The sequence below is a fragment of the Lasioglossum baleicum genome, chromosome 15, assembly GCF_051020765.1.
Source record: "Lasioglossum baleicum chromosome 15, iyLasBale1, whole genome shotgun sequence".
In the NCBI taxonomy this organism is placed as follows: Eukaryota; Metazoa; Arthropoda; class Insecta; order Hymenoptera; family Halictidae; genus Lasioglossum; species Lasioglossum baleicum.
In genome coordinates this window covers 10511703-10537085 of record NC_134943.1, presented here as the reverse complement: position 1 = coordinate 10537085, position 25383 = coordinate 10511703, and the positions used below count along the sequence as shown (strand labels likewise).

Here is a 25383-nt window from a genome sequence, read left to right as displayed (position 1 = left end):
TATAGTTCGATCACGTTCTCGCGTCTCTCCCCGAACGATTCCCTTCGCGTCGAGAAGAGTCTCTGTCGAATTCGAACCAGTGGTTGGTCCGCCGCGTTCCGTCGTCCTCGCGCGATCACCGGTTCCAATCGGAGAATCGGCGACGGTAACGCTTCAATAGTATTTGTCCTGGTCGAGATCGACTCGGATGTGCTGCTGTCCGTGGCTGTTGCGTTTCAGCGTGGCGGACTCGTAGTCGAGACTCTTCGGATACGGTTTCGGACTACCGAGGCCGTTCACGTTCGCGTTGTTCTTCCCCCGGAGAGTTCCGTTGCCGTTCGTGCTGCCCGAGAAGCTGGGCTGTCGTTTGGTGTTCACCTGCGCAAAAAGTAAACCGACGATCAACTAGAGGTCGGCGAGTTTAATCGCGTGCTGTCTGGGATAGGCCTATAAAGTGGCTCCTACACGATCAATTATATTGTCAATATTCGCGTCAATATTGACGCTCATATATATTGAAGCGCGCATCAACCATGCTTCAATATAAACGCATGAATATTCTCACCAATATAAAAATATTCGTGCTGCATCGGGGCTGTGTTTTTGCACAGTGTTTTCGTTGTGAATTTCGAAATGTTCTCCAGTTCGGATTTGGGTTTCCTAGCATTGACTCTTTCACTGTGCGAACAAAAAAAATCAAAGAGACAGAGAAATAGACGCTGGTCCAAAGAGTGGTACAAGTTGAGAAGCCGCTTTATACACGAGCATTTGCTGAATGTTTTGCGTTCTACAGAACCGAACGACTACAAAAATTTTCTTCGAATGGACGAGGAAGGCTTTCAAACTTTATTAGAGCTAGTTAGGCCCAACATCCAGAAAGAAGACACTGTTATACGCGAAGCTATCCCTGCGAACGAAAGACTTTCTATAACATTCAGATACCTAGCGTCTGGAATGGACTTCGAACCATAATTTAATTGTATAGTGTAATTCTAGGAATATCTTTCGGTACAAAATTTCCTTCAACAAAACTTACAGAGCTACCCAAGTCTAATAACGCTGTCATAGAAAATTTGTTTGTGTTTCACCCAATTGTAGATTCACGGAGCGGAGAAATTCGCCGTCGTCCTCGCGTTGCGCCGCACAGTGGGCAATTTGGACGAAATCTTTTTCAGTATCAGAGAACTTTCGATAGAAATGAGCTAGAGCGATGAATTTTTTTTTAATTAAAGCTGAAACTTTGCAGAATATGGGAAAAATAGGGAGGTTATCGTACGAACGTTTTTTAACCTTGAGAAAATTCGTTGAACTTGCACAATTTCAAGAAAATTGTTAACTCTCAAACTCAAGTTAGAAATAGAAGTTGCAAGAAAACTCTCATAAGCTTACTAACAAAAAAGAAGAGTAAAAGAAATGAATGTTGTGAAATTCGGGGCGCTATGGAATCCCGGGGCTCCACGCGGCCGATTAGTCCGCCGCCACTTCCTGGCTCGAGAACTATTTGGGACCCTCGCGGGGAGCGAGACGCGCGGATGGGAAAAGGGGACGCAGCCCTCGAAAAACTGAACTCAGCTCACCTCTTTCAAGGGGACCGTCACGTAAGGATTCTGCTTGGCGGCGTAGTGCGGGCTCCCCGGGACTCGCCGTTGGCGTCGTTTCAGATAGCAGTAGCCGAGGACCGCAGTCACTGCCAAACCGACCAGGAATCCGACCGCGCAGCTGGCGACCACCACGCCGATCGTAACGCCCGACTGCTCCACGCTCGATCGGAGCGCGTTCACGTCTGAAACACAACGAACGATCAGTTTTCGAGTACGGTTCGTCCGCGAACGTCCAAAACTAGGGCTGTTACTTTACTTCGGAGGTCGAAGATTTTGAAGCTTCGAAGCTTCGGTTTCAGAAACACAGAATTTAGTACGATTTTAATTTATTTCAGATCTAAAAAGGCTACTATCACCGAAAATAAGATTCTATTTTATTCCACTTTCTTAAAATTTGCCTACAAAAATTGAAAATTGTATATATGCATTCTACTCATCACTAGACAGCGGATTTTATGCATTTATAACAAAAATGAGTAGGTGTAATTTGAAACAGTAAACACATTAGAAGAATTTAAACGTACTCTGGTATAATTTTCAACCCATTAAAAACATTTTAAGAAAGAATATAAATCTCCATTTCACTCCAATTTGTTGCAATTCTGGTAAAAAAATTTTACTTTGCATAAAGATCCGCTGTCTACTGATGAGAATCGAAGCTTCGATTTTCGAACCTGCGTAGTAAATTATTAGAAGATTAAAAGACACGGAGTTTCGAGGCTTTGAACTTCGAAATTTCGCTGTTGTGTTATACTTGATGCAATTACAGTGATTGTAAAACGTGATTGATACGACACCCCGCAGCTAAAAGATTGAAGTCGTGCATTATAAACAAATACCCCAACATTTTATGACTAGACAGCGGATCTTTATACAAAATAAAAACTTTCTATCTGATTTGCAACAAACTAGAGTGAAATAGAAGTTTATTTTCTTTCTTACTATGTTTAATAGGTTGATAGCATTTCTTAATTCTTCTAATATTTTTACTGTTTTAAATTACACCTACTCATTTTTGTCATGAATCCATAAAATGCGCTGTCTATTTATGACACATAATGTTTATATCAGTACAACTTCATACGATTCGAAGACTGAAACTTCGTGTAGTTCGAAGTTCCCTTCGTTACTTCGAATTCTTTGAAAAGTAACAGCCTTATCCGAAACCCACCATTATCCATGCAGTCTGGTATACAGTCGCGCGTTTCTCTCGCTGGTCCCTGGCACGCTCCGTCTGCGTGCTCGACGCACAAACGCTTCCGATACTGTTGACGATCGTCGTCGCACGGGGTCCACCTCGACCATGAGTCCCAACCGAACAGGGACTCGCAGCTCGGCGTCTCGCAGGCTTCGCGAACCAGACGCGGTCCCTCGCAATCCTCCGGGCCGAGGCATTCTCTGGTTCTAGTCCGAACGCCCGAGCCGCACGAAGTCGAGCACTCGGACCATTCGGTCCACGAGGACCATGGACTTTCCGCGACGATGGACGTCGCGCTGCTGCCGATCAGCGTCGTCGATCGACACGGATGCGTGTTGCACGCTTTCGTCTGAATCGACACTCCTCCCTCGCAAGGCGGCGATTCGCACTGCCTCACCTAGATTAGATGATCGATTCGTTTGGTTTTCTTTGGTGATTCGACGATGGTTCTTTTGGGCAAACTTTCCCTTGCGTAACCAGAAATTTTTGCCTTTTTCCGACGTTATCCAGCAGATTTGAGCGAGAATATGCGAGAAATCAAGTTCCGATTCTGGAGGATCAATGGTTATAAGTAAACTGCGGATCTTTATGCAAAATACAAAATGTTCACATTGATTGCAGGACGCAGGAGCCAAATAAAAATGGTCTTCTTCTTTTAATGATCCTATTAAGCTGAAACTAATACCTTGATGTCCTTAAATATTTTAAACGCGTCCCATGCTTTAAATTGTATGGGCCCATTTTTGTTATAAATGCATAAAATCCGCAGTCTAGTTATAATTAAACTGCAGATCTTTATGCATTTATGGTTTATAAACATTTTCAAAAAATGCTGCGCTATCAAATTGGACAGAATTTCGTACAATTTTTAGTTATTCTGGACCTACAAATGTTATTGCCAATGAAAATAGGATTTCATTTGGTACCACTTCCTTAAAATTTATCTACAAAAATTGAGAATTGCATAAACATCTGCAGTCTAGTTATAAGTGTTTAAAGTTGAGCGATTTACAGGGTTTTTGACAGGTAAGAGCGCCGCCATGTTGGTAATAGCAAGAATTTCTGGTTGCGCAAGGAAAAGAGCAGCCGTTCTTTTTAATGATACCTACCCTGCGCTGAGAACCTCCGCCGCAGGGGCGATCGCAGGCCCGCCAAGATGACCATTCGCTCCAACCGGTCTCCGTCGCTAGATCCCCGTATCCGCTCTGACCGAGGCTGCCCCTCGTGCAGGAGCCGTCGTTCTTGCAGTAACGCTCCTCCTCCTTGGCGAGCTGTACTCTGACGCTCGATGGGTCGTCGGTTTGCGCTCGACAGCTGAACCGGAAACGTTTCTCGACGTATCCAAGATTGCTGCCTGTCTGCAGGGCGGTGGCGTTCGTCGCGAGCCACGGCGTCCAACCGGAGTACCTCTTAGTCTCGACGCATCGATGGCTGTTGCACTCTTCGACCTGCGCGCGCGAATTTTTCTTTATTATTTAGAAATATTCCTAAAAAGTTGATATTTAAAGTTAAATTGCGGCGAAAGTGGTCCAAAGTAAGCCGAGATTTTTAACACAAAGTTACTTCAACGTCACACCTTGCTAAACCTTGCTAAAGTGGCCGACCGAAGCTTCGTATCACATTTAAGATTTTCTTCAAACATAAAAAATATATTAAAAAAACTTTTTAAAAAAGCACGCTTATATTAAAATGCACTAAAAAGGAGAAAATACTTTTTAACTGGTTGTCCATGAAATACCGAATCCAGTTAAATGATTAATAATATTTTTCCCCAAAATTTTAAGCAATTAGTTCAAAATTTCTTCTGTTATAGAATTAGTGTTGAAATCGATAGAAAAATTTAATATAAATTTAAATGACTATAAATAAAAGCGTGGAGTTTCAATAAAAAAAAATAAAAGCGCTTTTATTTTTATAGTGACTAATTTCATGATTTCATTTCAATTTTGTGAACTAATTGCTTACAATTTTGCAAGACAATATTATTAATCATTTAACTGGATTCGGTATTTTATGGAGAACTAGTAAAAATATTATCTTCTCCTTTTTATTGCATTTTAATATAAGCGTGGTTTGCAAAAAGTTTTTTTATATATTTCATTTTCTACTTTTATTGTTATCGGAAGCAAGTGTGTATACGTGAAAAGGTTTAAAATTCGATTACAAAATTTGACGCATACAACAACAACACGGCAAGTTAATATGAGCGCGGCAATAAAAATGAGTAGAAAACAAAGATTTCCGATTAGCCCATATTACTTAACGTTTAACAACTTTTTAAAAAAATTCTATCCACAAATTTTCAAACAAATTCGTTGGATTTCTTGCCGCTTTTTAGCCACTTGGCACCGCTGGGAGTAGTCGCTTACCTGAACGTCGCACCCGTTGCACTCGACGCCGCCGGATTTCCGCAGCGAGGTGTTCTCGCACGTTCTCCTGCGTATTCGTATGCCTGCGAGGAAAGGGAACCGAATCAGCAAAAGATCGAAACGATCAAAAGAACCGATCAAGACGGGGTTTGACGAACTTACCGGTGTTGCAAGGTCGAGAGCAAGAGTTCCAGGGGCCCCACGAGGACCACTGACCGGATTGGGGAGCGGGCGTCGCGGCTTTGGTCGGCGCGGGACAAGGAGGAAGATCTATACAGACGATGTCGTCGTGATCGTGGCCGACGCAAACTCTACCGCCAAAATCGGGAGCTGGATTAGTGCAAGAGCGTCGACGCGTTCTCATAGCCAAACCGCAGGTCTGGGAGCACGCGGACCAAGCGGACCAGGCTGTCCAACCACCGTGCACGGTGCAATTGGTGACTCGAACCCTGGCACCGGTGCAACCGGCTCCACCGTGTTGCGCCGGCGGGTTGTTGCACTCTCTGGTCTGGCACTGACAGCTGTCCGTCACCTGAAAACGTTCGTGACACGTCATTCCTCGTCAATCGACCGCGGCGGCCAACCGGTGAAAACTAGAGATCCCTATTTCACATGTAGACAGCGGATCTTTATTCAAAATAAAAACTTTCTATCCGAGGTAATTATACAGATAAGGTCTGCCTACTCCGATCTTGATAAAATTTAAATATGTTATAGATATTGACATTTTGAACAACTTTTTTCTTTTCCAATATAGGGGGGTCGCTTTTTAAAAAAAAACGCCGCACCGGGACAGGCTTACGTTGCCACGGAGCGTGCGAGAATACGAAAAATTCAATACAGTAGTAGCGATAGTTTTTTGCAAATATCTCGAAAACTAAACGCGACTCCCCCTATATTGGAAAAGGAAAAAGTTGTTCAGAATGTGTTGCTGTATAACATATTTAAATTTCATCAAAATCGGAGTATGAAAATGTTGCTTTAAATGATCTGAGGAACCTCCTATTTCCGGCTGTTGAAGGAATTTTGGGACACCCTGTAGAAATTGTTGCGCCCATAAAGGATTTACTGTATTTAAATACAAGGCGTCACTTTAAGTACACGTAAACACGTGTACTATTTCACGTACACGAAATACACGCGTATCAACGTATCCGAATTTTAATTAATATTGGGTTGGCAAGAAACTAATTTCAGGTGAAATAGAGTCTAATTATTTTTATCCATACAATGAATTTTAATAAAGATGATATTCTCCCTTTTGTTTGATGATCATTTGTCAAAAAGACTAAAAAAGAAAATATATTATTGATTAAAGTACATCGCTTGAATAAAGAAATTCGGTTTTATTTCACCTCAAAATACCGAAATTACCTTCTTGCCAATCCAATATTTAGGATACACGTATACAGGTTCAAAACGACAATCTTCAGCGAAAACCAACCTCCGCGTGATCCGAGTGCGAGTAAGAGTGCGAATGTGAATGAGCGTGAGGATGCGCATGAGAGTGGGATCGACCGTGATCCGCGGTGCCATGCTGGCAGCCGGACCAAGAGCTCCAGGCGCTCCAGCCGCCGTCCACGGGATCCGTCAGGACCGGGCACTTGGTCACTTCCTGGTGCCAATGGTTCGCCAGATGGTTTTGCCTAGGCGCAGGTGCACACTTCATCGACAACTCGTTCCAGCCGCAGTACGGCTCTTGGGCGTTCAAGCAGGCCTGGCGACTGCGATGCCGATGGCACTGGACCGCGGGTATTCTGCGGAACAAACAAGAAACCAAAGTAAAAAGTCTGTTCGGTGCTTGTTCGGCTGCTCTGTAACTTGGGTAACCAGAAATTGTTGCCTCTCTGTGATGTAACCTAGCAGATACAGGCGAGATAATGCCAAATATCCAAGTTTCTATTCTGGAGAAATAGTGGTTCAAAAGTTACGAGTGTTTAACACTAATAAGGGAAGGACCTCAACTGTCCGACTTCGATTTTGATAATCTTTTGTGGGACGATTGTATATGGATTCCTGATGATGTCTGCAAAATATTTGGTGTTGTTACTCAATAGTTTTAAAGAGATGGCTAATGGAACTTCGAAAACTTGAGCAGCATATCAAGGTACACATATCAACAAGGTATGAAAGTTTAATTGTTTAATATTTTGCAGACATCATTAGGGATCCATATACCATCGTCTCACAAAAAATTATCAAAATCGAAGTCGGACAATTGGGGTCCTTCCCTTGTAAGCCTACCACTGACGGTCAAATGACCGGTTTTATATTTTTCATGTTGCAATTATTGCAAATACATGGAAGTTGATTCGATAAATTTCTTTATCCAGGCAAAAATTGCGCTGAAGCTAAATAAACAGGGCCTTGTCGTTTTTGTAAGCCGCAACACTAATCGCTTTTAGTGCTCGGTAGGTTTAAGTTGAGCGTGATTCGCGCAATTTTTGTTTTAGATCGTTGGACCGCGCGGCTGTCGCTTCTGAACAATTTTATTTGCTATGAGAGAGAGAGGTGTTTGACGGAAACCGCGCGGTTTGGACCGGCTATTCGTCTTTCGAGGGGGAAGCTCTCACGGAGAAAACTCTCCTTTCACGAATATCAGTGATTTATCCCGCGCGAGTGTGTGAACAATTCTTGGGCGTACCTACCTGGACAGTCCGATCTCCGTGCCGACGTACAGGCTCTGCGTGTCCTTGAGAAACTGCAGGGTCAACGGGGTGGACGGCAACGGCCCCCATACCTCGAGGACGCAGGTCTCTCGCGTTCTGGGCAGCACCGAGATCTTCTTGATCAGACCTGCCTCCGTGGCGACGTAAAGTACAGTGACGCCCCGGTGCAGCTTGGTCGGAGTTTGATCGAGCGCGATGTGCGTGAACCTCTCGAGGGTTGCGACACGAAGCGGCTCGGGGGTTGTCGGTTGAACAGCGTCGTCCATCAATTGATACCTCTGGCTGTCGACGATCTGGTGCGGCGCCACGTCGGCAGAACTTCCGCATCGTTGTCGCGACCGATGAGGGACCGGGCCTTTCTGCCAAGCCGCGCCCGAGTTTTCCTGGTGTTTGAACGGTCCCTCGAAGCTGTCGGTGATCGCGGACATGTTGAACGCGCAGATCGCCGAGCCAGCGATTCCGTTGCTAAAAATACGCGACAACGCAGAGTTTAGCGGAGCAGAGTTTAGGTTTAGATCGACCGCCCTCGTAACCTCCCCCATTCGTTCCGGAACGATCGAACAATGAATTTTTTTTTGTATTGCGAAAACGATTTCAGTCGGCTACCTACCTGCCTCGCGCTTCCTTTCCCGCGATCCTCTCGGGTTCGAACCCAGACATGAAAAATCGCAAACCGTTTCAGGATTGTTCAACCGTGATCCCGAACAACTTGCTTACTTACACGGGTGTGGTGAATGTCGCGTAAACGATGCCTTCTTCTGGATGATAGACCGCGCCTTGGATCTCGTCATAGTAAAATGGAAACTCGCCGGGGAGCGAACAGTTCAATCGCGATTTGCTGAAGGTCGTCCACACTTCTCTCATCATGATTTGTCCGCCGCGATCGTTTTTGCAGACTCTCGCGATCCTGGAGTAGATTTTCTGGGAAAGATAAGACTCGGGTATCAATGAACGCTCAATGAAGCCTCCTAGAAGCTAGTTCTCACTTGTTGAATTAAATCATTTCAACAGTTGTGCTACATTGTGCTCGAACATTAAAACTATAATATAAAAGATAAGGGTAAATCGAAATTTGGTCGGGTCGAAAACCTAAAAATTGTTATTGTTCGGGGACCCGAAGTTCATATATTTTCGGGTCCATCACTAGTTTATCACTAATTATCACTAATTTTCGGAGTATCACTAATTTTCTCGAGTATCATTAATTTTCTAGAGTATCCCTAATTTTCTAGAGTATCACTAATTTCCTAGAGTATCACTAATGTTCTAGAGCAGATGAAATTGATTTGAATGACTTTTTTTTAGCAAAAATAAGGAATATCTGTTGATGTCAAAACTGTTTCGCGGACCACCCGGTAAATAAAGGAACCTCAGGGGTCCGCGGACCACAGTTTAAGAACTACTGTTCTAGAGTATCACTAATTTTCTAGAGTACCACTAATTTTCTAGAGTACCACTAATTTTCTCGAGTATCATTAATTTTCTAGAGTATCCCTAATTTTCCAGAGTATCACTAATTCTCTAGAGTATCACTAATTTTCTAAAGTATCACTAATTTTCGAGTCCCGACTCGACGCTCGGGTACCCGCCGACCCCTATTTTACACTATAGTTCTAACATTCGAGCACAATGAAGCACAAACTTAGCACAACTCAGCACAACTATTGATATTATTTAATTCAACAAGTGGAGGATCAACAAACTTCTAGTATTGAAGGTTCTCGAGTAGAAGGGATCGCCTCGGATCGTTACCTTGCCGCAGTTGATGTACTCGACGGCGGATTCGCGGAACAGGAAGTAGACGTGATCCTCGGTCTCGAAGCTGCCGACGAACTGCGGATCGTTCAACCACCTGCGCAGAGGTAGTGACCCATAATAATACCGGATGATCGCATTGAGGAAAGGGATTGGGACCAGGACCGGATTTCTCCGTTTCGTACCTGGAGTCGTATTGGTGTGTACGAAGATTCGGCGATGCTAGCGTTCTGCAGATCGCAGGATCGGCGCCAGAGAAATCAGTCGGGGCACCGGTGAACAATCCTCCAGTGGGTCCTCTGGCGAGGAGAGCGGTCACGTTCGCGTGCGGCGAGTATGGACACATCGCCACGCCTGGCATCTCGCTGGTCACACTGGTGATGTTCTCGATCTACGACACGAAAGGATCACTCGATCGTTGACCGACTCTCCTCGACTTTCCGAGGACGAAGTTCGAACTCACCTCTCTCCAGGTGCACCAAGGGCTGAACGCGTAAGTGCCGCAGGTGAACAAGCTCTTCCCATTGCTGAGGAGCACCTTGACGTAGTTGCGACAGTCCTCGACGGTCTGCCCCTTGTTCTGGCACATGTTGATCTTGTCGTCCGGGGCGGGCCATTCCGCATGCTCCAGCCGCGTCAGTGACGTCAGGGTCAATCGGTACAGGTTATCTCTGAAAACGCGGACGCTGTACCAAGTACCTAACGAATACCAACTCGGTCGAAAGACGAAGCGCGTAGGTCGACTCTCGACGCGGCGCACAGTGGGTAAAATCGACGTTCTAGCTGTTCACGGGCTAAAAACTCAAAGTCCTCATATCGATTTTTCACGAATGCACAATGTTTCTTAAATGTCTATTACATTCGAAAACGATAATATTAATTAAAGCTATTGAAAACTCTCGTTGCAATAAACATTCAAAGATCAAACTTTTTCAGATACGATTTATCACCGAAAAAATTCCTTGTCTTCATAATGATGTCCTGGAAAACCTACTGAAGATTAAGTGACCAATTTTTTTTTATATGAAGAATGTATATCTATGTTGAGAACGCACCAGGAACTAAACATCATTGTTCATAATTTATTATAAAAAAAAATATTTAATCAACTAAGGAAAATTGTCGAAGTTTTTCACCTTTGACAAGGGATAAGTTAAAATGTCCGGAGATGTCCATGTTCTGACAAAGTGGAACATTTTCAGCAAGATCTCCTCTAAAAGATCGTGCAAAATTTAGTTCCAGTATAATCCATTATCCGAAGTTATGATAGTTTAAAGCGTCGCGGGACACGCGCACAGTGGTGAGTTCGATCGAAATCGTGGCCAAATTATTCATTATTCACACGAGTTTTCAGACATTTCCGCTGGTGTAACAAGAAAATGTTTCCTACAAAAAGTAATCAGTACACAGTCTTTTACAAATATCAATACAAAAAATTTCCAAAAAAAATTTTTTTTCAATAAAAAATTGTGGTCACCTTCATTATTTATTTATAACTATATATTTTTTATTCAATAATGTTATAGCTGACGGCAAGACGAATCCAACGACCTATTTAATGTGGTCTTTATGTATTGAAATAATGGTGAAATAGGCGTGAACAGCTAGAACGTCGATTTTACCCACTGTGCGGCGCACAGTGGTGCCAAGTAGCCAAAAAACGGAAAAAATCTATAAAAACCAAACCATCCAACAAATCCGCTTGAAAATTTGTGGAAAGCATGCCACATGTACAACGATTATGTGGCAAAAAAATAAATATATATTTATTTATTATTTACTTGGACCCGGAATGAAAATTCAAAATATGCGTTTTGTAGATCTACTATGTTAGTTAAACATGTGTTGAATATTTCATCGAGATCGAATAGTTCAACACTCATCGAAAGATGTACGAATCTGTGGATTTTGAGCAGGAACTGACCGGGAGCTGTGTATACCAAGATTTTCACCACTTTTGACCACTTATACCTCGTGTGTATGCTAATCAATTTCGATGAAATTTTCTTTATATACCGGATGTCCCAGACCACCCACACCACCCATTTATAATCTAGAAAATAGGTTATATTTTCAAAAATGCAAAGTGTTTCTTTTATAAATCAGATGCGCTCTATCAAATGGTGATATTTTTAACTTCCGGTTTCGGCCGGAAATATGACTTTTTTTCGTAGCTGTATTCCTATTGGTACAATAGAAAGAATATAGTAAGAATATATTGGTACTAGAATGTAGTGTTCATTGACTGGTATTTTTTATATTTTTTATTTAACGTTTTTGATAAAGAAAAATAATAATAATTTCATTTTATTTGTGTTCATTTATTTTTGACAAATGAAGTATAGGCATATATGAGATTCTTTTAATTCAGATATTTTTTTAAAAATAAAATATCTTTTCCTGAACAATTTCTTAAATGTTCATTCACTGTTGCAGTTACCCTATAGTTCTTATTCTATAAGGTGTATATTTTATAAGGGTTCATATTCAAGAGAAAGAAACATTTCGTTGAAAATTGAAAGTGCAAAAATTGAATTTCGCCCGCAAACAGCGGGCTGCTGGACCACTGTGCGGCGTTCTAGCCGAAGGCGACCTCTCGCAGCGAAGCGTAAACGGCGCCTGCACGACCACTCTCCGTAGTCCTCCGTTCCCCGCAACCCGCTTAGGCGACCAGAATATATCATTGTCTCGGCAAAAGTCGAAACGAAATTTCTATACTGCGTCTGACGACAGTTTCGTGACTGTTCGATCGGAACCCTGCGGTGTCGAGCGCGTTCGGGACATCGCGACGTTCAAGTCGTCTCATTGAAACAGATTGCTTCCTGTCGGCTCCCTCGCGCGACCGCGCCAAGCGTCGTCCGACGATTCGCGAGCGTCTTTCGATTCAAGCAACGTCGCGACGCGGCTGCTCTCGTCGCCCTCCTCGACGAGAGAATTTTACCTACCGCGTGAAACGTAAAAAATAGAACAGTACGTCGTCGCGTCGCGTAGAAAGCGACAAATATAACTGCTCGGACGAGGCGAGCGACTCTGGTTCTTTTCGTTCCGTCGATACCTGTCGCTGTTCGCTCTCGATCAGCTCTAATTTGGTGACGTCACGGTTGTCGAGCACCGCGAGTCAATTAGGAATGTAAACGGTGTCAGACACGTCCACAGAGGCGACACGAGTCGGCGCCACGATTTTCCTTCTGGTTTCGTCGAATTTCCATGGTCCGGTTAACAAGAATCGGTCGGTTCGTTGGCAGCTGGGCCGATATCGCGACGTAAACGCTGCCCACTCGTTTACCTGTCGGCTCGCGAGGCTCGCGATCCTGGTCTCGCGCGCGCGCGCGAGCGATTATCCGAGAACAAGAACGATTGCGTACTCGCGGGCAGGACACTTTGGCGCCGCCGTCTCGACGTTCTCCGACGTTCAGTCTCTCCTTTCTCTGTTTTTCACTCCGAATAACCGACCGCCTCTGCTCTCGAAGGGAAACGACTGGAAGAAGTCGACCGAATTTTATTTCTGTCCGAGCGAATCGGGCTTGGAGCCGAGCCGGATTGCGGCGAGCGGGGGGCCGCCTGTCTTTCGCCGGACGCGAATCGCGAAACCGAAGAAACCGGATCGATTTTTCAAATATCCGCGCGTTCCTTTCCGGACGAGTCGGACGCGTAGGTAGATCTACACCGACGACCGACATTCGACAATTTTCCTTGCGCGCGCAGATCTTTCCGACGGTTCTCGTGAATTTGTAAAGGGCGACGCGGGCGTCGCGCGTTCCTCGAGGATCGCCGAAACGGTCGACGATCCCGAGAACGCGTCTCGTCGGCTGAGAAACACGCGATTCCCGTTTGGCGTATCGCCAACATCCAACGTTCGGTTTGCCCGACGTGGTTCGAGATTTTTTTCTCCGAACCCGGAAACGTGTTCGGGCGTTCGAGTGGTTGGACGCGCTTACCGTGCTCCGACGACAACCTGCTGTCTGGCTACGTCGAACAGCAACTGGGAGTACGCGGTCACTCCCTCTTGCTGGAACAGCGCAGTGTCCACCAAATCTGAAACATACGTCAACGATATCGTACAGTCTCGCGACGATACCTCGGGTCCATCGGCACCGAGAGTCTCGTTCGCTGAACCTCGTCGATGCTCGCGAGATCGCGATCGCATCCGTGTTCCGCGAAATGTTTTTTCCCTTCCGGACAAACTAGTTTGACGACGTCCGAGGAACGCGCGATGCGACGATCCGTACGGTTGACGCGACGTGCTACCCCTCCCCTAACCCCCCCTTTTGTATTACGTTCGACGACGACTTCTTCGGCGGCAGAGAATTTTCCAGTTTTTCGCGACCGCCCGCCGGACGGACGGATCGCCATTGGTCGACGCGCCGGAGAAACGACTTCTCGCCGGTGAAACTGGCGCGAGCAGAACGGAGAGGTCGTGGACTCGTTTCCTCTCCGGTTTCCGAACGCTCGAAGTCTCCCGGTTTTTCCTCGGGCCGCCGCGTTGGTCTTGTTGGTTTCCAGCCGGTTTGCCGACGCCGAGAAACGATTCCGCCGAGATACCTGCATCGTTGCTCGTACCTCTCGCGTTTCCACGTATTCAGGTACACTCGTTCGTCGATGGTGCGTGCGCGGGCGCTCCCGCGAACAAGACCGCGAGCTACAGCCAGTGCGCAACACGCACACAGAAACGTACATGTACACCGCAAACCTACACCGTCACGGACATCGACGTCTCTCTGTGCAACCACGTACACGCGCTTATAAGTAGATACGTGTGGGACGAACGGGCCCCAGTTAGCATAACCTGATCTCGAAGGCCTCTCGGGTATCCTCCCTTCACTCTCCGCCTTTTCTTTTTCTCCGAGATCCCTTCCCTGTTCGACCGGTCCCCCCTCGTCCCCTCTCTGTCCCTACCTTGTCAAGAGTTTTTCTCCTTTCCGCGTGCTGCGTCCCTGTCCGCTCTTTCCGTCCTCAACGTCGCCGTTCCACCCATTCGAAGCCTATCCGCGTTTTCGCGGTTTACGCGCCCTTTCTTTTTCACCGGCGGGAAAGGACAACGACGCTATCGGCGACTACTCCATGTCGCGTCACGCCAACGTCGACTCGCTCGAAATCGAATAAGACACGGTGTAAAACGCGAGGTACTTATTTACATCGGCGTCTTCGTATTTGTTCGCATCTGCCCGCGCGGATCAATAATCCAAAACAAAAATTGTGCCTGTTACTTTTATTATTTTAACCCTTGCTTAGCAACCGGCCACCCGGGTACCTATATTCTGCATTTCTTTCAGGAATTTGTTAATGTTCCTCTAGAAATATTGCAAAATTTCTCTCTGAATATCCATTCTTTGCTTGGTACTACAGTTAGGAGCAAAACTGATCACTACGCTGCGGATTTTATGCATTTGTGACAAAATTGGAGAGGCGTAATTTCAAACAGTGAAAACATTAGAAGAATTTAAAAATACTATTACATCATTTTCGATCTATTAAATATATTAAGGAAGAAAATAAATTTCTATTTCACTCCAGTTTATTGCAATTGAAGGAGAATGTATGCTTCCGTGGAGGTCCCGTCACCCAAATATGGGTGACGCTCTTCTTGTTCGAGTTAATTAAAAATAGGATTTTATCTATAGGATATGCAACATGAATTCTCGCTTTTCGCTGTGTTTACGTTCTGTGTACCGACGGTCGGATTTGGGCCCCGCGGAAAACAGCCGAATTACGCTGGGCAATCAAAGTGTTAAATCAGAATAACTTTTCTATGAATGGATCAATTTCTCTGTAAGTCTAGAAGAATTCGTTTAGTAAGTGACGTCTAAAAAATATGTTGAAAAAACGAATTTTGGTGGGAATTGTGAAAAACAATAGTAAAAATTGATTTGTACGACCTTTTTAGCAGGGCCAATAACGAAAATTTAAAAAATGTGTTTGGGTCAACTTGTATAAATTATATACGCTTCGAAAATTTCATTGAAATCGGTTAATTGAGTTACGAGTTATAAACGATTGAAAGTGGTGAAAGGCAGAATATCTTAAAAAATCGCAATTTTTACCATTCTTGATCGTTTATAACTCGCAAACCAATTAACCAATTTCAATGAAATTTTCGGAGCGTATATAATTGTATAATACAATTGTATAATCGTGTTGATTTTTTCATTGAATCTTTGCACATGTTTAAAAAACAATTACGCAGGATTATAGGATAATACCATATAGTTTGTACCATTAGTTTTGGTGCATGTCCCTTCTATGTTATTGTTGCGGATAGGATAATTAGCGTATTACTGTTTGTAGCGGCGATAAAAAGGATGTATGCGAGATTATTGGGGCGAGGTACCGTATGTTGTAAAATTGTTGTAATTCTCCGTAAAAGTAAATTTATGTGAGAGATATGTGTGTAAGAAGAGCGGCGAAGGCTGGTTCGAGGTGGAAGAAGAAGGTTTTTGAGCTATTGAAATAATAATGAGCACCAACTCTTAATCGGTGTAGCCCAATGTGCGGGGGAAGACACAAGGTCATCCTTAGGCCGTGGCCGCTAGACCAAGCAGGGCCAGGTACCTGAATTTATGAGGGTCATAAAGTGGAAGGGAAGACACAGGGTCTTTCCTAGGCCGCGGCCGCAAAACCACGCAGGGCTAGGTACCTGAGATAACGATGGTGGGAACATGCACAAGAAGACATAAGGTCTTCCAGAGCCGACGGGCTGCCGGCAAAATCGAGAGAGTTGGTACATACAGCGATTGAAAAACAAAACAAAACCCGAGAAGGGACAGGACCTTGGAGGAGGTCTTCGGGAGTCAGACTTGAACCAGCGCTCGTCACTGACGGACAAAATAAATTTCAGTTAACCATATTACGTTGTTTCATTAAAATCCACCTACCAACCATCGAGCAACTTACAGTTATTATATGGGTAGTTTTTCATTGTTTCCTATTGTAAACGTTTATGTAAGAGGGCTTCGGTCCGTTTAAAATAAATAATAATAATAATAATAATAATGTATACAAGTTGACCAATAATCACATCTTCTAAATTTTCGTTATTGGCCCAGCTAAAAAAGTCGTAAAAATAAATTTTTACTATTGTTTTTCACAATTCCGACCAAATGCATTTTTCCAACATATTTTTTAGACGCCACTTACTAAACTAATTCATCTAGCCTTACAGAGAAGTTGAAATCGTTTGGTCCATTCATAAAAAAAGTTATTCTGATTTGAAGTGTGTGTGATCAGTTTTGCTCCCAACTGTATATTTTAAAATGAGAATTTGTGACAATATGTTAAATACAAAAGGTTTTAAATGACCTATACATTTTGGTTGGATAGACAACAACTAATGCGAAACACAGGTCCGAGAAACCTAAGATGTAAACGTTAACTCGTCAATTTGTATGAAACAACATCGAGAAATAACTGTATTCTATGTACCTTGTTATTTCATCGATCTTTCACCACTGTGTCAGTTTGACACCGAGGGACAGATTCATCTGGTGAAATGAAGGATGGATGAGGGTTAAAACGCGGGCTAAGAACGTGTGCGATCGATTCCGAGTTCGAGCAGCTTTCGTATAGCGCTGGTCCTCGAAATAGCATCGGCTCGAGAGCAACGCGGAACCCCAATCGTCTCGGCTGAGGCGACGCGCCCCGAGACACGCCCGCGAATGTAAACGGATCGCGGACTCAATTCGACTAACGATAAAAACGTGCGCGCGGATCTTGTTTCGGTAGAGCACAACAGAATCGAGTCCGCCTCTCGGTGAAAACCGGAAAGATCACGGGGACCACGAACCGCGAAGCGACGGGTTTCAAGAACCTTAAACGTCTGCATACTGGCACCGATTTGGACAGCTTTCCACGGGGACGTAGGACGACGCTCGAGGTCGAGGGATTACGCTTCGCGCTCGCAACCTCGTCGGAGAAAGGAAAAACGATGCCGCGCCGTAGGATGCGACGAGTAACAAAGGAGACGCAAGCTGGTACAGGGCGTCCCGACGACGCGACGCGAGAAGGACGGACATTAACCCTTATGCAGCTAAAACCAGAGTGTGTAGATTATTCAAAAACTCTTGTATTTAACACTAGAACTACCACACCAGTCAGAATGACTGGTTCCTGATCTCTTTTCTTTTAGAAATATTAAAATTATAAATATGTTTTTCTGAGAAATTTTTTTAGTGAACTTCTCTACTGAAGCACATATTTAAACAAAGCATGTTGTCATTAATATAAGGCAATGTATGCCAATTGCGTTTAGTGCTCGGTAGTTTCCCTACACGACCTCTGTCCTTGCTCGGAACAGGCGATGGGAGCGAGATCACGACTTTACTGTACATGCTGCGGAATAATGGAAATTACGCTTCGTAAATGTCAAATAGAATTTTTGAGGGCGATTTCGGCCTAGTTTGATCTTTTATGTAGCACTTTTGACTACTGAAAACCCCCATCTTTGTATTATTGAGACATGAGAACCCCCTTAATAGTTTAATACACTACTAAAAGTATTGTATGGGGTGTCGAATAATGCAAATTACGCCTCGTGAACCTCAAATAGGACTTTTGAGGGCGATTTCGTCCTAGATCCTTTATCTAGCGCTTTCGACTGCTGAAAACCCCCATCTTTGCATTATTGAGATCATCCGGGAACCTTGCAATCCTGAAGAAAAAACGAGTCTACTCCCTTAAAGCGTAAAAACGTAAGGCACGAGGCGAGAGACAACAGTGGGGGCAGAGAAATCGAAGCGTATGTCGCGACTCGCCGAGGCTACGAACGCGTGCCGACGCGTGCCATGCTCGCCGCCTACGCTCTACTCTCTACGCGTCTTCCGCGCGGCCGCACGTCGCACGCCCAAAGGCCAAAACCATAGCAGTCAGCTCGCCTCGGCAACTTTTTGATCGCGCACGATCCCGAGACTACTTGCGCATCGGCCACGCGTCCACGGCTGGCCGCCCACGTTTCAATCGAGGCTGCATGGCTGCTTCGAAAGGACGAGGAGCACGCGAGTCGAAAGTCGCGGTTTTGCACGCGCGCGTTTCGCTTACCATCGTAGGAGATGCGTCGAAAGTCATCGGCGGCGCTCAGGACCGCGACGAGCGTTCCCAGCATCGCCAGCAGCGTCGAGCTTCGTCTCGAATCCATCTCGAAACGACGCGTCCACGTAGCACCTGAAACGAACAACGGGGGAAAAATCCATCAGTGGGTTTTTCCTCTTTCGGAGATGGTAAGGTCCGCTAGCACATTCGTTTTTCTAGCGGCGACCGTGCGGTGCCTGAATTGCGATTTGAAATACAGTTACGAGCACACACACTTTAAATCAGAATGACTTTTTTTTATTGATGGACCAAACGACTTCAATTTCTCTGTAAGGCTAGAAGAATTAGTTTAGTCAGTGGCGTCTATAAAATATGCCGGAAAAATGCATTTGGTCGAAATTGTGAGAAACAATAGTGAAAATTGATTTTTATAACTTTTCGGGCAGAGGACCAATGAAATTGATAAGATGTGTTTGGTCATCTTGTATAAATTATATCCGCTCCGAAAATTTTATTGAAATTGGTTAATCGGTTTGCGAGTATAAACGATCAAAAGTGGTAAAAATTGCAATTTTTCAAGATTTTCTGCCTTTCACCACTTTTAATCGTTTATAACTTGTAAACCAATTAACCAATTTCAATGAAACTGTCGGAGCGCATATAATTTATACAAGTTGACCAAACACACCTTATAAATTTTTGTTATTGGCCCAGCTAAAAAAGCCGTAAAAATAAATTTTACTATTGTTTTTCACAATTCCGACCAAATGTATTTTTCCAACATATTTTTTAGACGCCACTTACTAAACTAATTCTTCTAGCCTTACAGAGAAATTGAAGACGTTCAGTCCATTCATAAAAAAGTTATTCTGATTTAAAGTGTGTGTGATCAGTTCTGCTCCTAACTGTACAGTAAATCCTCTATAAACACCAAAAAATATCCCTTCCATTATAGTAATCTGATCTCGACTCGGGTATATCGGTGTGAACCACTACTAATACGACGCGGAGAGTCGCTGTCGCCGGCACAGTTCAAAGACCCGGGCGTACTCACAAAGTAATACCAATATAAACATTTTTTTATTATTACTTATTTTTTTATGAAACTTTCACCAATATATTTGTGGCATTTTTCTGATTAAAATGAGACCAAACACGATATAACTTCAACTATATTTAGTGGTTTAATTGACGATGAACGTTACGGGCGCAAGGAAGGACAGCGTATGGGAAAGACAGAGCCGTGGAGAGTCGTAGTCGCTTCGGCCGCTGTCCTTCTCTACGTTCGGCTCGGCCATTGAAGCTAAAAAAGATACTGCCCGTCTACGACCTTTGCAAACGAACCTCCCCGAGGCTTTTTCATTTATAGAGGATTTACTGTACTATGGATTCAATTAGGCGCTGCGCATTTCTTTGAACCGTAGTTGCGGCATCCGCAATACAATATTTACCGGAATTCCGTTACCGCACGGTCGCCGCACGTTAGAAAAACGGATGTGTGTAGCGGGCCTTGGAGTGGCGTTTCGCCGTTGATCGTCGACGACGCTGAGCCCGTCTTCCATTTTTCGCGCATCCTCTTTGAGCGGCCGTCACTGTGACAGCTCGCGCTTTCTCCTCTATGAATAGACGATAGCGGGACAAAGGACGAGGAACGAGAGACGGGAGACTCGAGATATGGCCATCGGACCCACGTGGTTGCGCTACGTATACAGTGTACGCGTATTTCCGTCCCGCTCCGAGTCTGCGTAGGAGAGAGGACACAGGGGTCGACGTTCCTTTTCGAGTCTGTTCGCGATTCGCTGGAAAATGCCGACTCGAAACGCGAATTTCCCGCAACGCGTTCGCCATTTGCCGTTCCGCAATTTTCGTCCGTCGTTCGCAGCCATTTACCGTTCGGACCGACCGAATCGGTTCGGTCGCGTTCCCCTTCGTCCCACGTAAAATATTCCGGTCCGCGTCGAGGTGGTCTCGAGAGGGTAAACTTTTTAAAAATCCCTCGGTCGAGGGTACGATAATACACGAACGCCACGGTGGTCCCGAAACTGTTTAAGGGACGCGGCTTTCCGTCGAATATAAATATCGAGAACCTAGGGCGGCCGATTCGAATTGTTTCGTCGCGGAAACGATACGGATGGTGTTTCGAGAGCTTCGGGTTTGGCGGGTTCAAACGAAAACATGAAATCGGGGAATCGACGCGGAGCAATGCCCGTTACGGAGACATCCGCAACGAACGAGGCCAGGCGGAAGACGGTTTACCGTATTGGTCCGCGAAGACCGTACGCGGCCTATCGAGTAGCCGATAGCCGATTCTCCGTTAGGACTGTAACAACCGTTCGCATCTATTGTATAATATCATACGCATAGGTATACGTACACTAGATTTAGATTTTGAAAATATCGAGATTCTCGAAATAATTTACAGTCGCCGGCGTTAATATTCGGACGCCATGCTATCTCCACTGTTAATGGACTTAAAGAATTCGTCGTTTTGTAATGAGAAAAAACACTTGTTTTAAATGCTAGGAACATAATTTTTATTTATTTGATTTGTACACTTTTCGCGTTAATCGGTGTTACACAAAATATGCTCAATTTTAACATCGCAAATATATTCGGACACTTCCCGAATTATAATTTTGTAATTAAAAAAGATATCGATATTAGTACTTTGTCGGATTGCCCTGTTGTTTAATTACATGGCCCAATCGTTTGGCCATACTAGAAATAAGTTTGTTTAAATATTCTAGTGGAATACGTGACCGTTCTTCACTTAATCGTAATTTGAATTCTTCCTTCGACCTTATCGGTGGTATTCTGATTCGACGATCTAAATTAATCCCATTTTCCGATCGGATTTAGATCCGGTAACTGTGGAGGAGGTTGCAATACTTTGGGGCAATTATAAAATAAATATTCTTGAACTATACGTGATTTGTGGTTCGGAACGTTATCTTGATAAAATTTAAAACTGTGGCGAATGTTCATGTTAGTGGCACTGTTTATTAAATTTTGCTTCGAAATATGTAAATGTTTATTCATATCCAGAATTCCATCAATGAAAACTAATTCGCCCATTCCGGCAGCCGAAATACAACCCCAAACCATTACACTTCCTCCGCCGTGTTTCAGGGTGGGTCTGAGATTTCTAGTATGAAGCTCTTCATTGTCTTTACGCCACATACGTTTGTGACCACCGGACCAAAAAATATCGTACTTGCTTTCATCAGCAAAAATGACATCTTTCCACCATATTTCTTCTTTAGAAATGTATTCCTTGGCGAACAGTAATCTTTTCTTTCGATTCACATCGTTGGTATATGGTTTTTTTCGTGAAATTCTGTCATTGTAGCCACGCTTTTTGAGAATAAACTTACATGTAACTTTTACGAAAAAGGAAATCAGAGTGAAAAGTATTCGAAGACAATTGTAGAAAATAGTGGTGACTATCTAAAAAAATGATGCATTCCAGTATGACTTTAAACAACGAAGTGCACAAAATTAATTTCACTGTTTTTAAGTGAACTGTCAGATTATGGATGTCCCATATTTGTGACATTATACATAAAACTGTTTACATAGGGTACAAACTTTTGCAATCATCTGTTTATAAATAAATTATATATTTAGTATAATATAAATATTCATAATCATCATACAAAATTCTTTTCGTTGAAAGAATGTTATCACGAATTCTATTCAAGAGTGACATATGTCGGATTCCTTCGGGAATCTCGAAATTCTTCTTCGACCATCGAGTTCTCGCACACCCTTAACGTACACGTATACGTCCACGTACAGGTATCGCTCGTTCTCGGCCTGTAAACTTTTTATTTGCCTATCGGCTACAGATAACCGCGCGTCGAAAAATAAACGTAACGTTGCCGGCGTTAATCGCGTCCGATTAACGACCGAAGAAGATAGGCAGTGATCGATGATCTTCTGGGAAGGGCTGGAAAGGCGTGGGTGTCGCGCAGCCAATCTCGAAGAAAAATGAATGTCGAAGGAAACTCCGTCATCGAAGCGACTCGATGGTTCCACGGAGGTTTGTTCGAGGAGTCGAGAAGGACGAGACGACGCTCGATGTGACGGCGAGAAGTTCGCGGAGGAGTCGACGAGAGGAGTCCCGTTAGCTTGGCCGACGAACGCGTTCGTATTGCGCGAGACTCTTTCCAGTCGGCTTTTGATTACCTGAGATAAGAGGTAGCGCGAGATTAGATCTCGGCCTCATCTTATCCGTCCGCGTAGGATAACGCGAAACGGAAGAAGCTAACTAATCTAGAACATCGTCCCATCAACGGAACCCACCTACCGAACGAGCATAAACTCCCATTCTCTCCTAAACGCGATTTCCCGGTATCCGTCTCTGTCCAGCCTCGCCGGACGCCGTTTTTCCAGCGGATCTTCTCGCAGGGTGTGGCGCGGCTCGCGCTCTTTCTCTCAAAGTCTCTCGTTCTCTCTTCCACCGTTGGCGTTCTCTTCGCATCTGTACCTCGCGAGACCAACTCGCTTTCCACGGCTAGAAGCGTCGCGACTGGCGTAGCCGCGTTCGCGGTTGTGCTTTCCTCGCGACAACCGCCACGCGGCGATTTATCCCGAGTCGGTAGGCGACTAGATTGCTGGCACGTACACACGACGAAGCACGAATAAAGTGTAGCCGCGCGTGGCGGAGCGAGCGAACGGCCTGCGAGAAATTTTATGGGAGCGGGTCGCCAAACATGGTCACGCGAACGCGGCTCTCCTCGGCACGAGGGTCGATACCGCTTCGTGGAGCAGCGGGTTCGTCGGAGAACCGACAGTGAAGAACAACGCGAGAGATCGAGGCGAAACAGGTGGACCGTCACGCTCGTCACCGATAACAGGGTCATCTATCGCTGCTCGACCTCCGCGCGCAAGTTTACGGGGCGAAAGCTGTGTCTTGCTTCGCGAAACACGCGAACGGGGGTGGCAAACCGCCGCCGCGCGGGACGGGGAGAGGATTCGTTGGCCAAGTTTTCCGCGCTCGTTGCCGAGGAGCAACGACTCGCTCCGACCGGTATAATAGCCGGCAATAAATTACGCTCGTTTAAACGACGAATCTCGGCCGAGCGTCGACGGACGCGACGAACCGGTACGCCGCGCGGCGAGCACGAAAGCGAAACCGAGGCCGAGATTCGCGAGGCTCGGCGGCGCGGAACGTCGCGTCGTATCTACGCATCGTCGCATCGGCCGATACGAGACAACGATTCACGATAAGCGGCGGCGGCGTCGCTCCGTCTTCTCGAACGGGATCTCCCGTTGGGACCGCTTTTTCGCGGAAAACCGAGCCTCGCGACACACGGCAAGGTAAACTCTCGAGGCTGCCTTGCCGCGGGCGAGAGAAAGTGTGACTTTTACGCGCGCCGCGCACTGCGCGAGCATCGGCGAGAGAGCTCGTTCGCGAATTCGCGCGTGGATCGTCGCGAAGATCCGGGGACGAGCGCGACGCGCATTTTCTAGGTCGTCCGAGCCCCCCAGAGGTTCCTCGAGTGGACCGACCCCGGCAGAAGAGAGAACCGGCGGCAGAGCAGCTCCTTATACGGATCGTTGAAACTCGTTGCGCGGCTCTCCGTGCATCGGTTCCCCGCGATCCGAAACGGAAATCGGACAATACCCGATTTCTTTCTCGTTCCGCGTCGCAAATCGAGACGCCCTTACTCTATAACCGCTCGAATTACCCAAGGATACGCTGCACGCCGGACTCCGAACAAAACATCGAACGCGACGCGTACGTGACTGGAAGAAACGATTTACGGTCGTTTCAAGGGGAACGCGTGACGAGACAACCGCCGATTCTACCCGTAAAATACCTGTCCTTCTTCCATCTGCGCGTTGCTTCTTTTCTCCCGGTACCCCGGCCGCGACGAATACCGATTTCCGAGCGCGGTCGGATTTGTTTGTTTGGACGAGGCGAGCACGTCTGATTCGTCGAACGTTTCAGTGTTTTGGTTATCCGAGAAACGAGATAATCGGTTCGTGCTCGAAGGGCCTGTTCCCGGGGACCCGAGTCGGGTTTCCCCGAAGCCAGAACGCGGCCAGTGCTCAGGGATTTATCGGTTTTGCCCGAGCCGGCCCGCAGCGTCGCCTCGTGTCGAGAAAAATGAAATTCTAGCTTACTCCACATTCGAGTACAGTGATCGTGACCGATCGCAAACGATCCGCGACTCGATTGTAAAACGCTCGGTAAACTTCGAAGAGAATCGTACTTACAGCTTCCGATGTAGAGAGAACCGATCACATATCCTCCGATTTCACCCAACCGGTCTTTTCCTTTTTCTCGTGCATGGCTCGGGTTGCTTGACCCGTGGTTCTACGTACTCCGAATCGACGAACAGAAATCTCGGCTGTATCGTTTACGATCGTCGATTCCCATGTACAAACTCGCGAACGGCTGGACCACGGTTATTGCCGACGCGTACACTCGAGGTTCGTTCGAGCGTTAAACTCGCGCCGCGATCGGGCAGAGTACGCGAGAGATTATCGGGTAAAAAAACATTGAAACGGTCCGTTGTGCTCGATCGAGTGCTCCGACGACGGAGAAACAACAAACGCGGAGCCTGCCTTCGAACAGTTCGACTACCGCGAAACCACTGAACCACCGTCGCCGTCGTCGAGTATTTCTCAGTCCCAGTCGTCCTCTTCTCTCTTCCCCTTCTCTCTCCTTCCTCCCTTCTCAACTCTCTCAACCAGCCTGCTCAGGCTGTAGTCGTAGCCTGCCATAGCCTACCGTAGCCTGTGCTACTCTTTCCATCGTGAATCGTGACTGGAGCGTATAC

The 25383-nt window shown here is 45.5% G+C and overlaps 2 protein-coding genes across 5 annotated transcripts; both read right to left on the bottom strand.

Moving 5' to 3' along the window:
* Positions 1-120: 120 nt before the first annotated feature.
* Sema5c (Semaphorin 5c) lies at positions 121-25383 on the bottom strand. 4 transcript variants are annotated; one of them, XM_076439930.1, is made up of 15 exons: positions 24818-25383; positions 18602-18724; positions 13510-13606; positions 10035-10242; positions 9757-9962; positions 9569-9668; positions 8538-8737; positions 7796-8281; positions 6592-6904; positions 5310-5679; positions 5148-5230; positions 3888-4226; positions 2752-3175; positions 1557-1762; positions 121-357 (listed from the first exon to the last, which is right to left on the bottom strand). In XM_076439930.1, the coding sequence occupies exons 2-15, from the start codon at positions 18696-18698 to the stop codon at positions 154-156; spliced, it is 3333 nt and encodes a 1110-aa protein (XP_076296045.1). In that variant the 5' UTR covers positions 18699-18724; positions 24818-25383; the 3' UTR covers positions 121-153. The 4 variants fall into 4 exon arrangements, with proteins under 4 accessions (XP_076296045.1, XP_076296046.1, XP_076296047.1 ...); XM_076439931.1 differs by lacking the exons at positions 13510-13606; positions 24818-25383; XM_076439932.1 differs by lacking the exons at positions 13510-13606; positions 18602-18724; positions 24818-25383 and adding an exon at positions 12517-13469.
* Positions 18731-24808, bottom strand: LOC143216663 (uncharacterized). The gene is made up of 2 exons (XM_076439940.1): positions 22902-24808; positions 18731-22780 (listed from the first exon to the last, which is right to left on the bottom strand). The coding sequence occupies exons 1-2, from the start codon at positions 23455-23457 to the stop codon at positions 22719-22721; spliced, it is 618 nt and encodes a 205-aa protein (XP_076296055.1). The 5' UTR covers positions 23458-24808; the 3' UTR covers positions 18731-22718.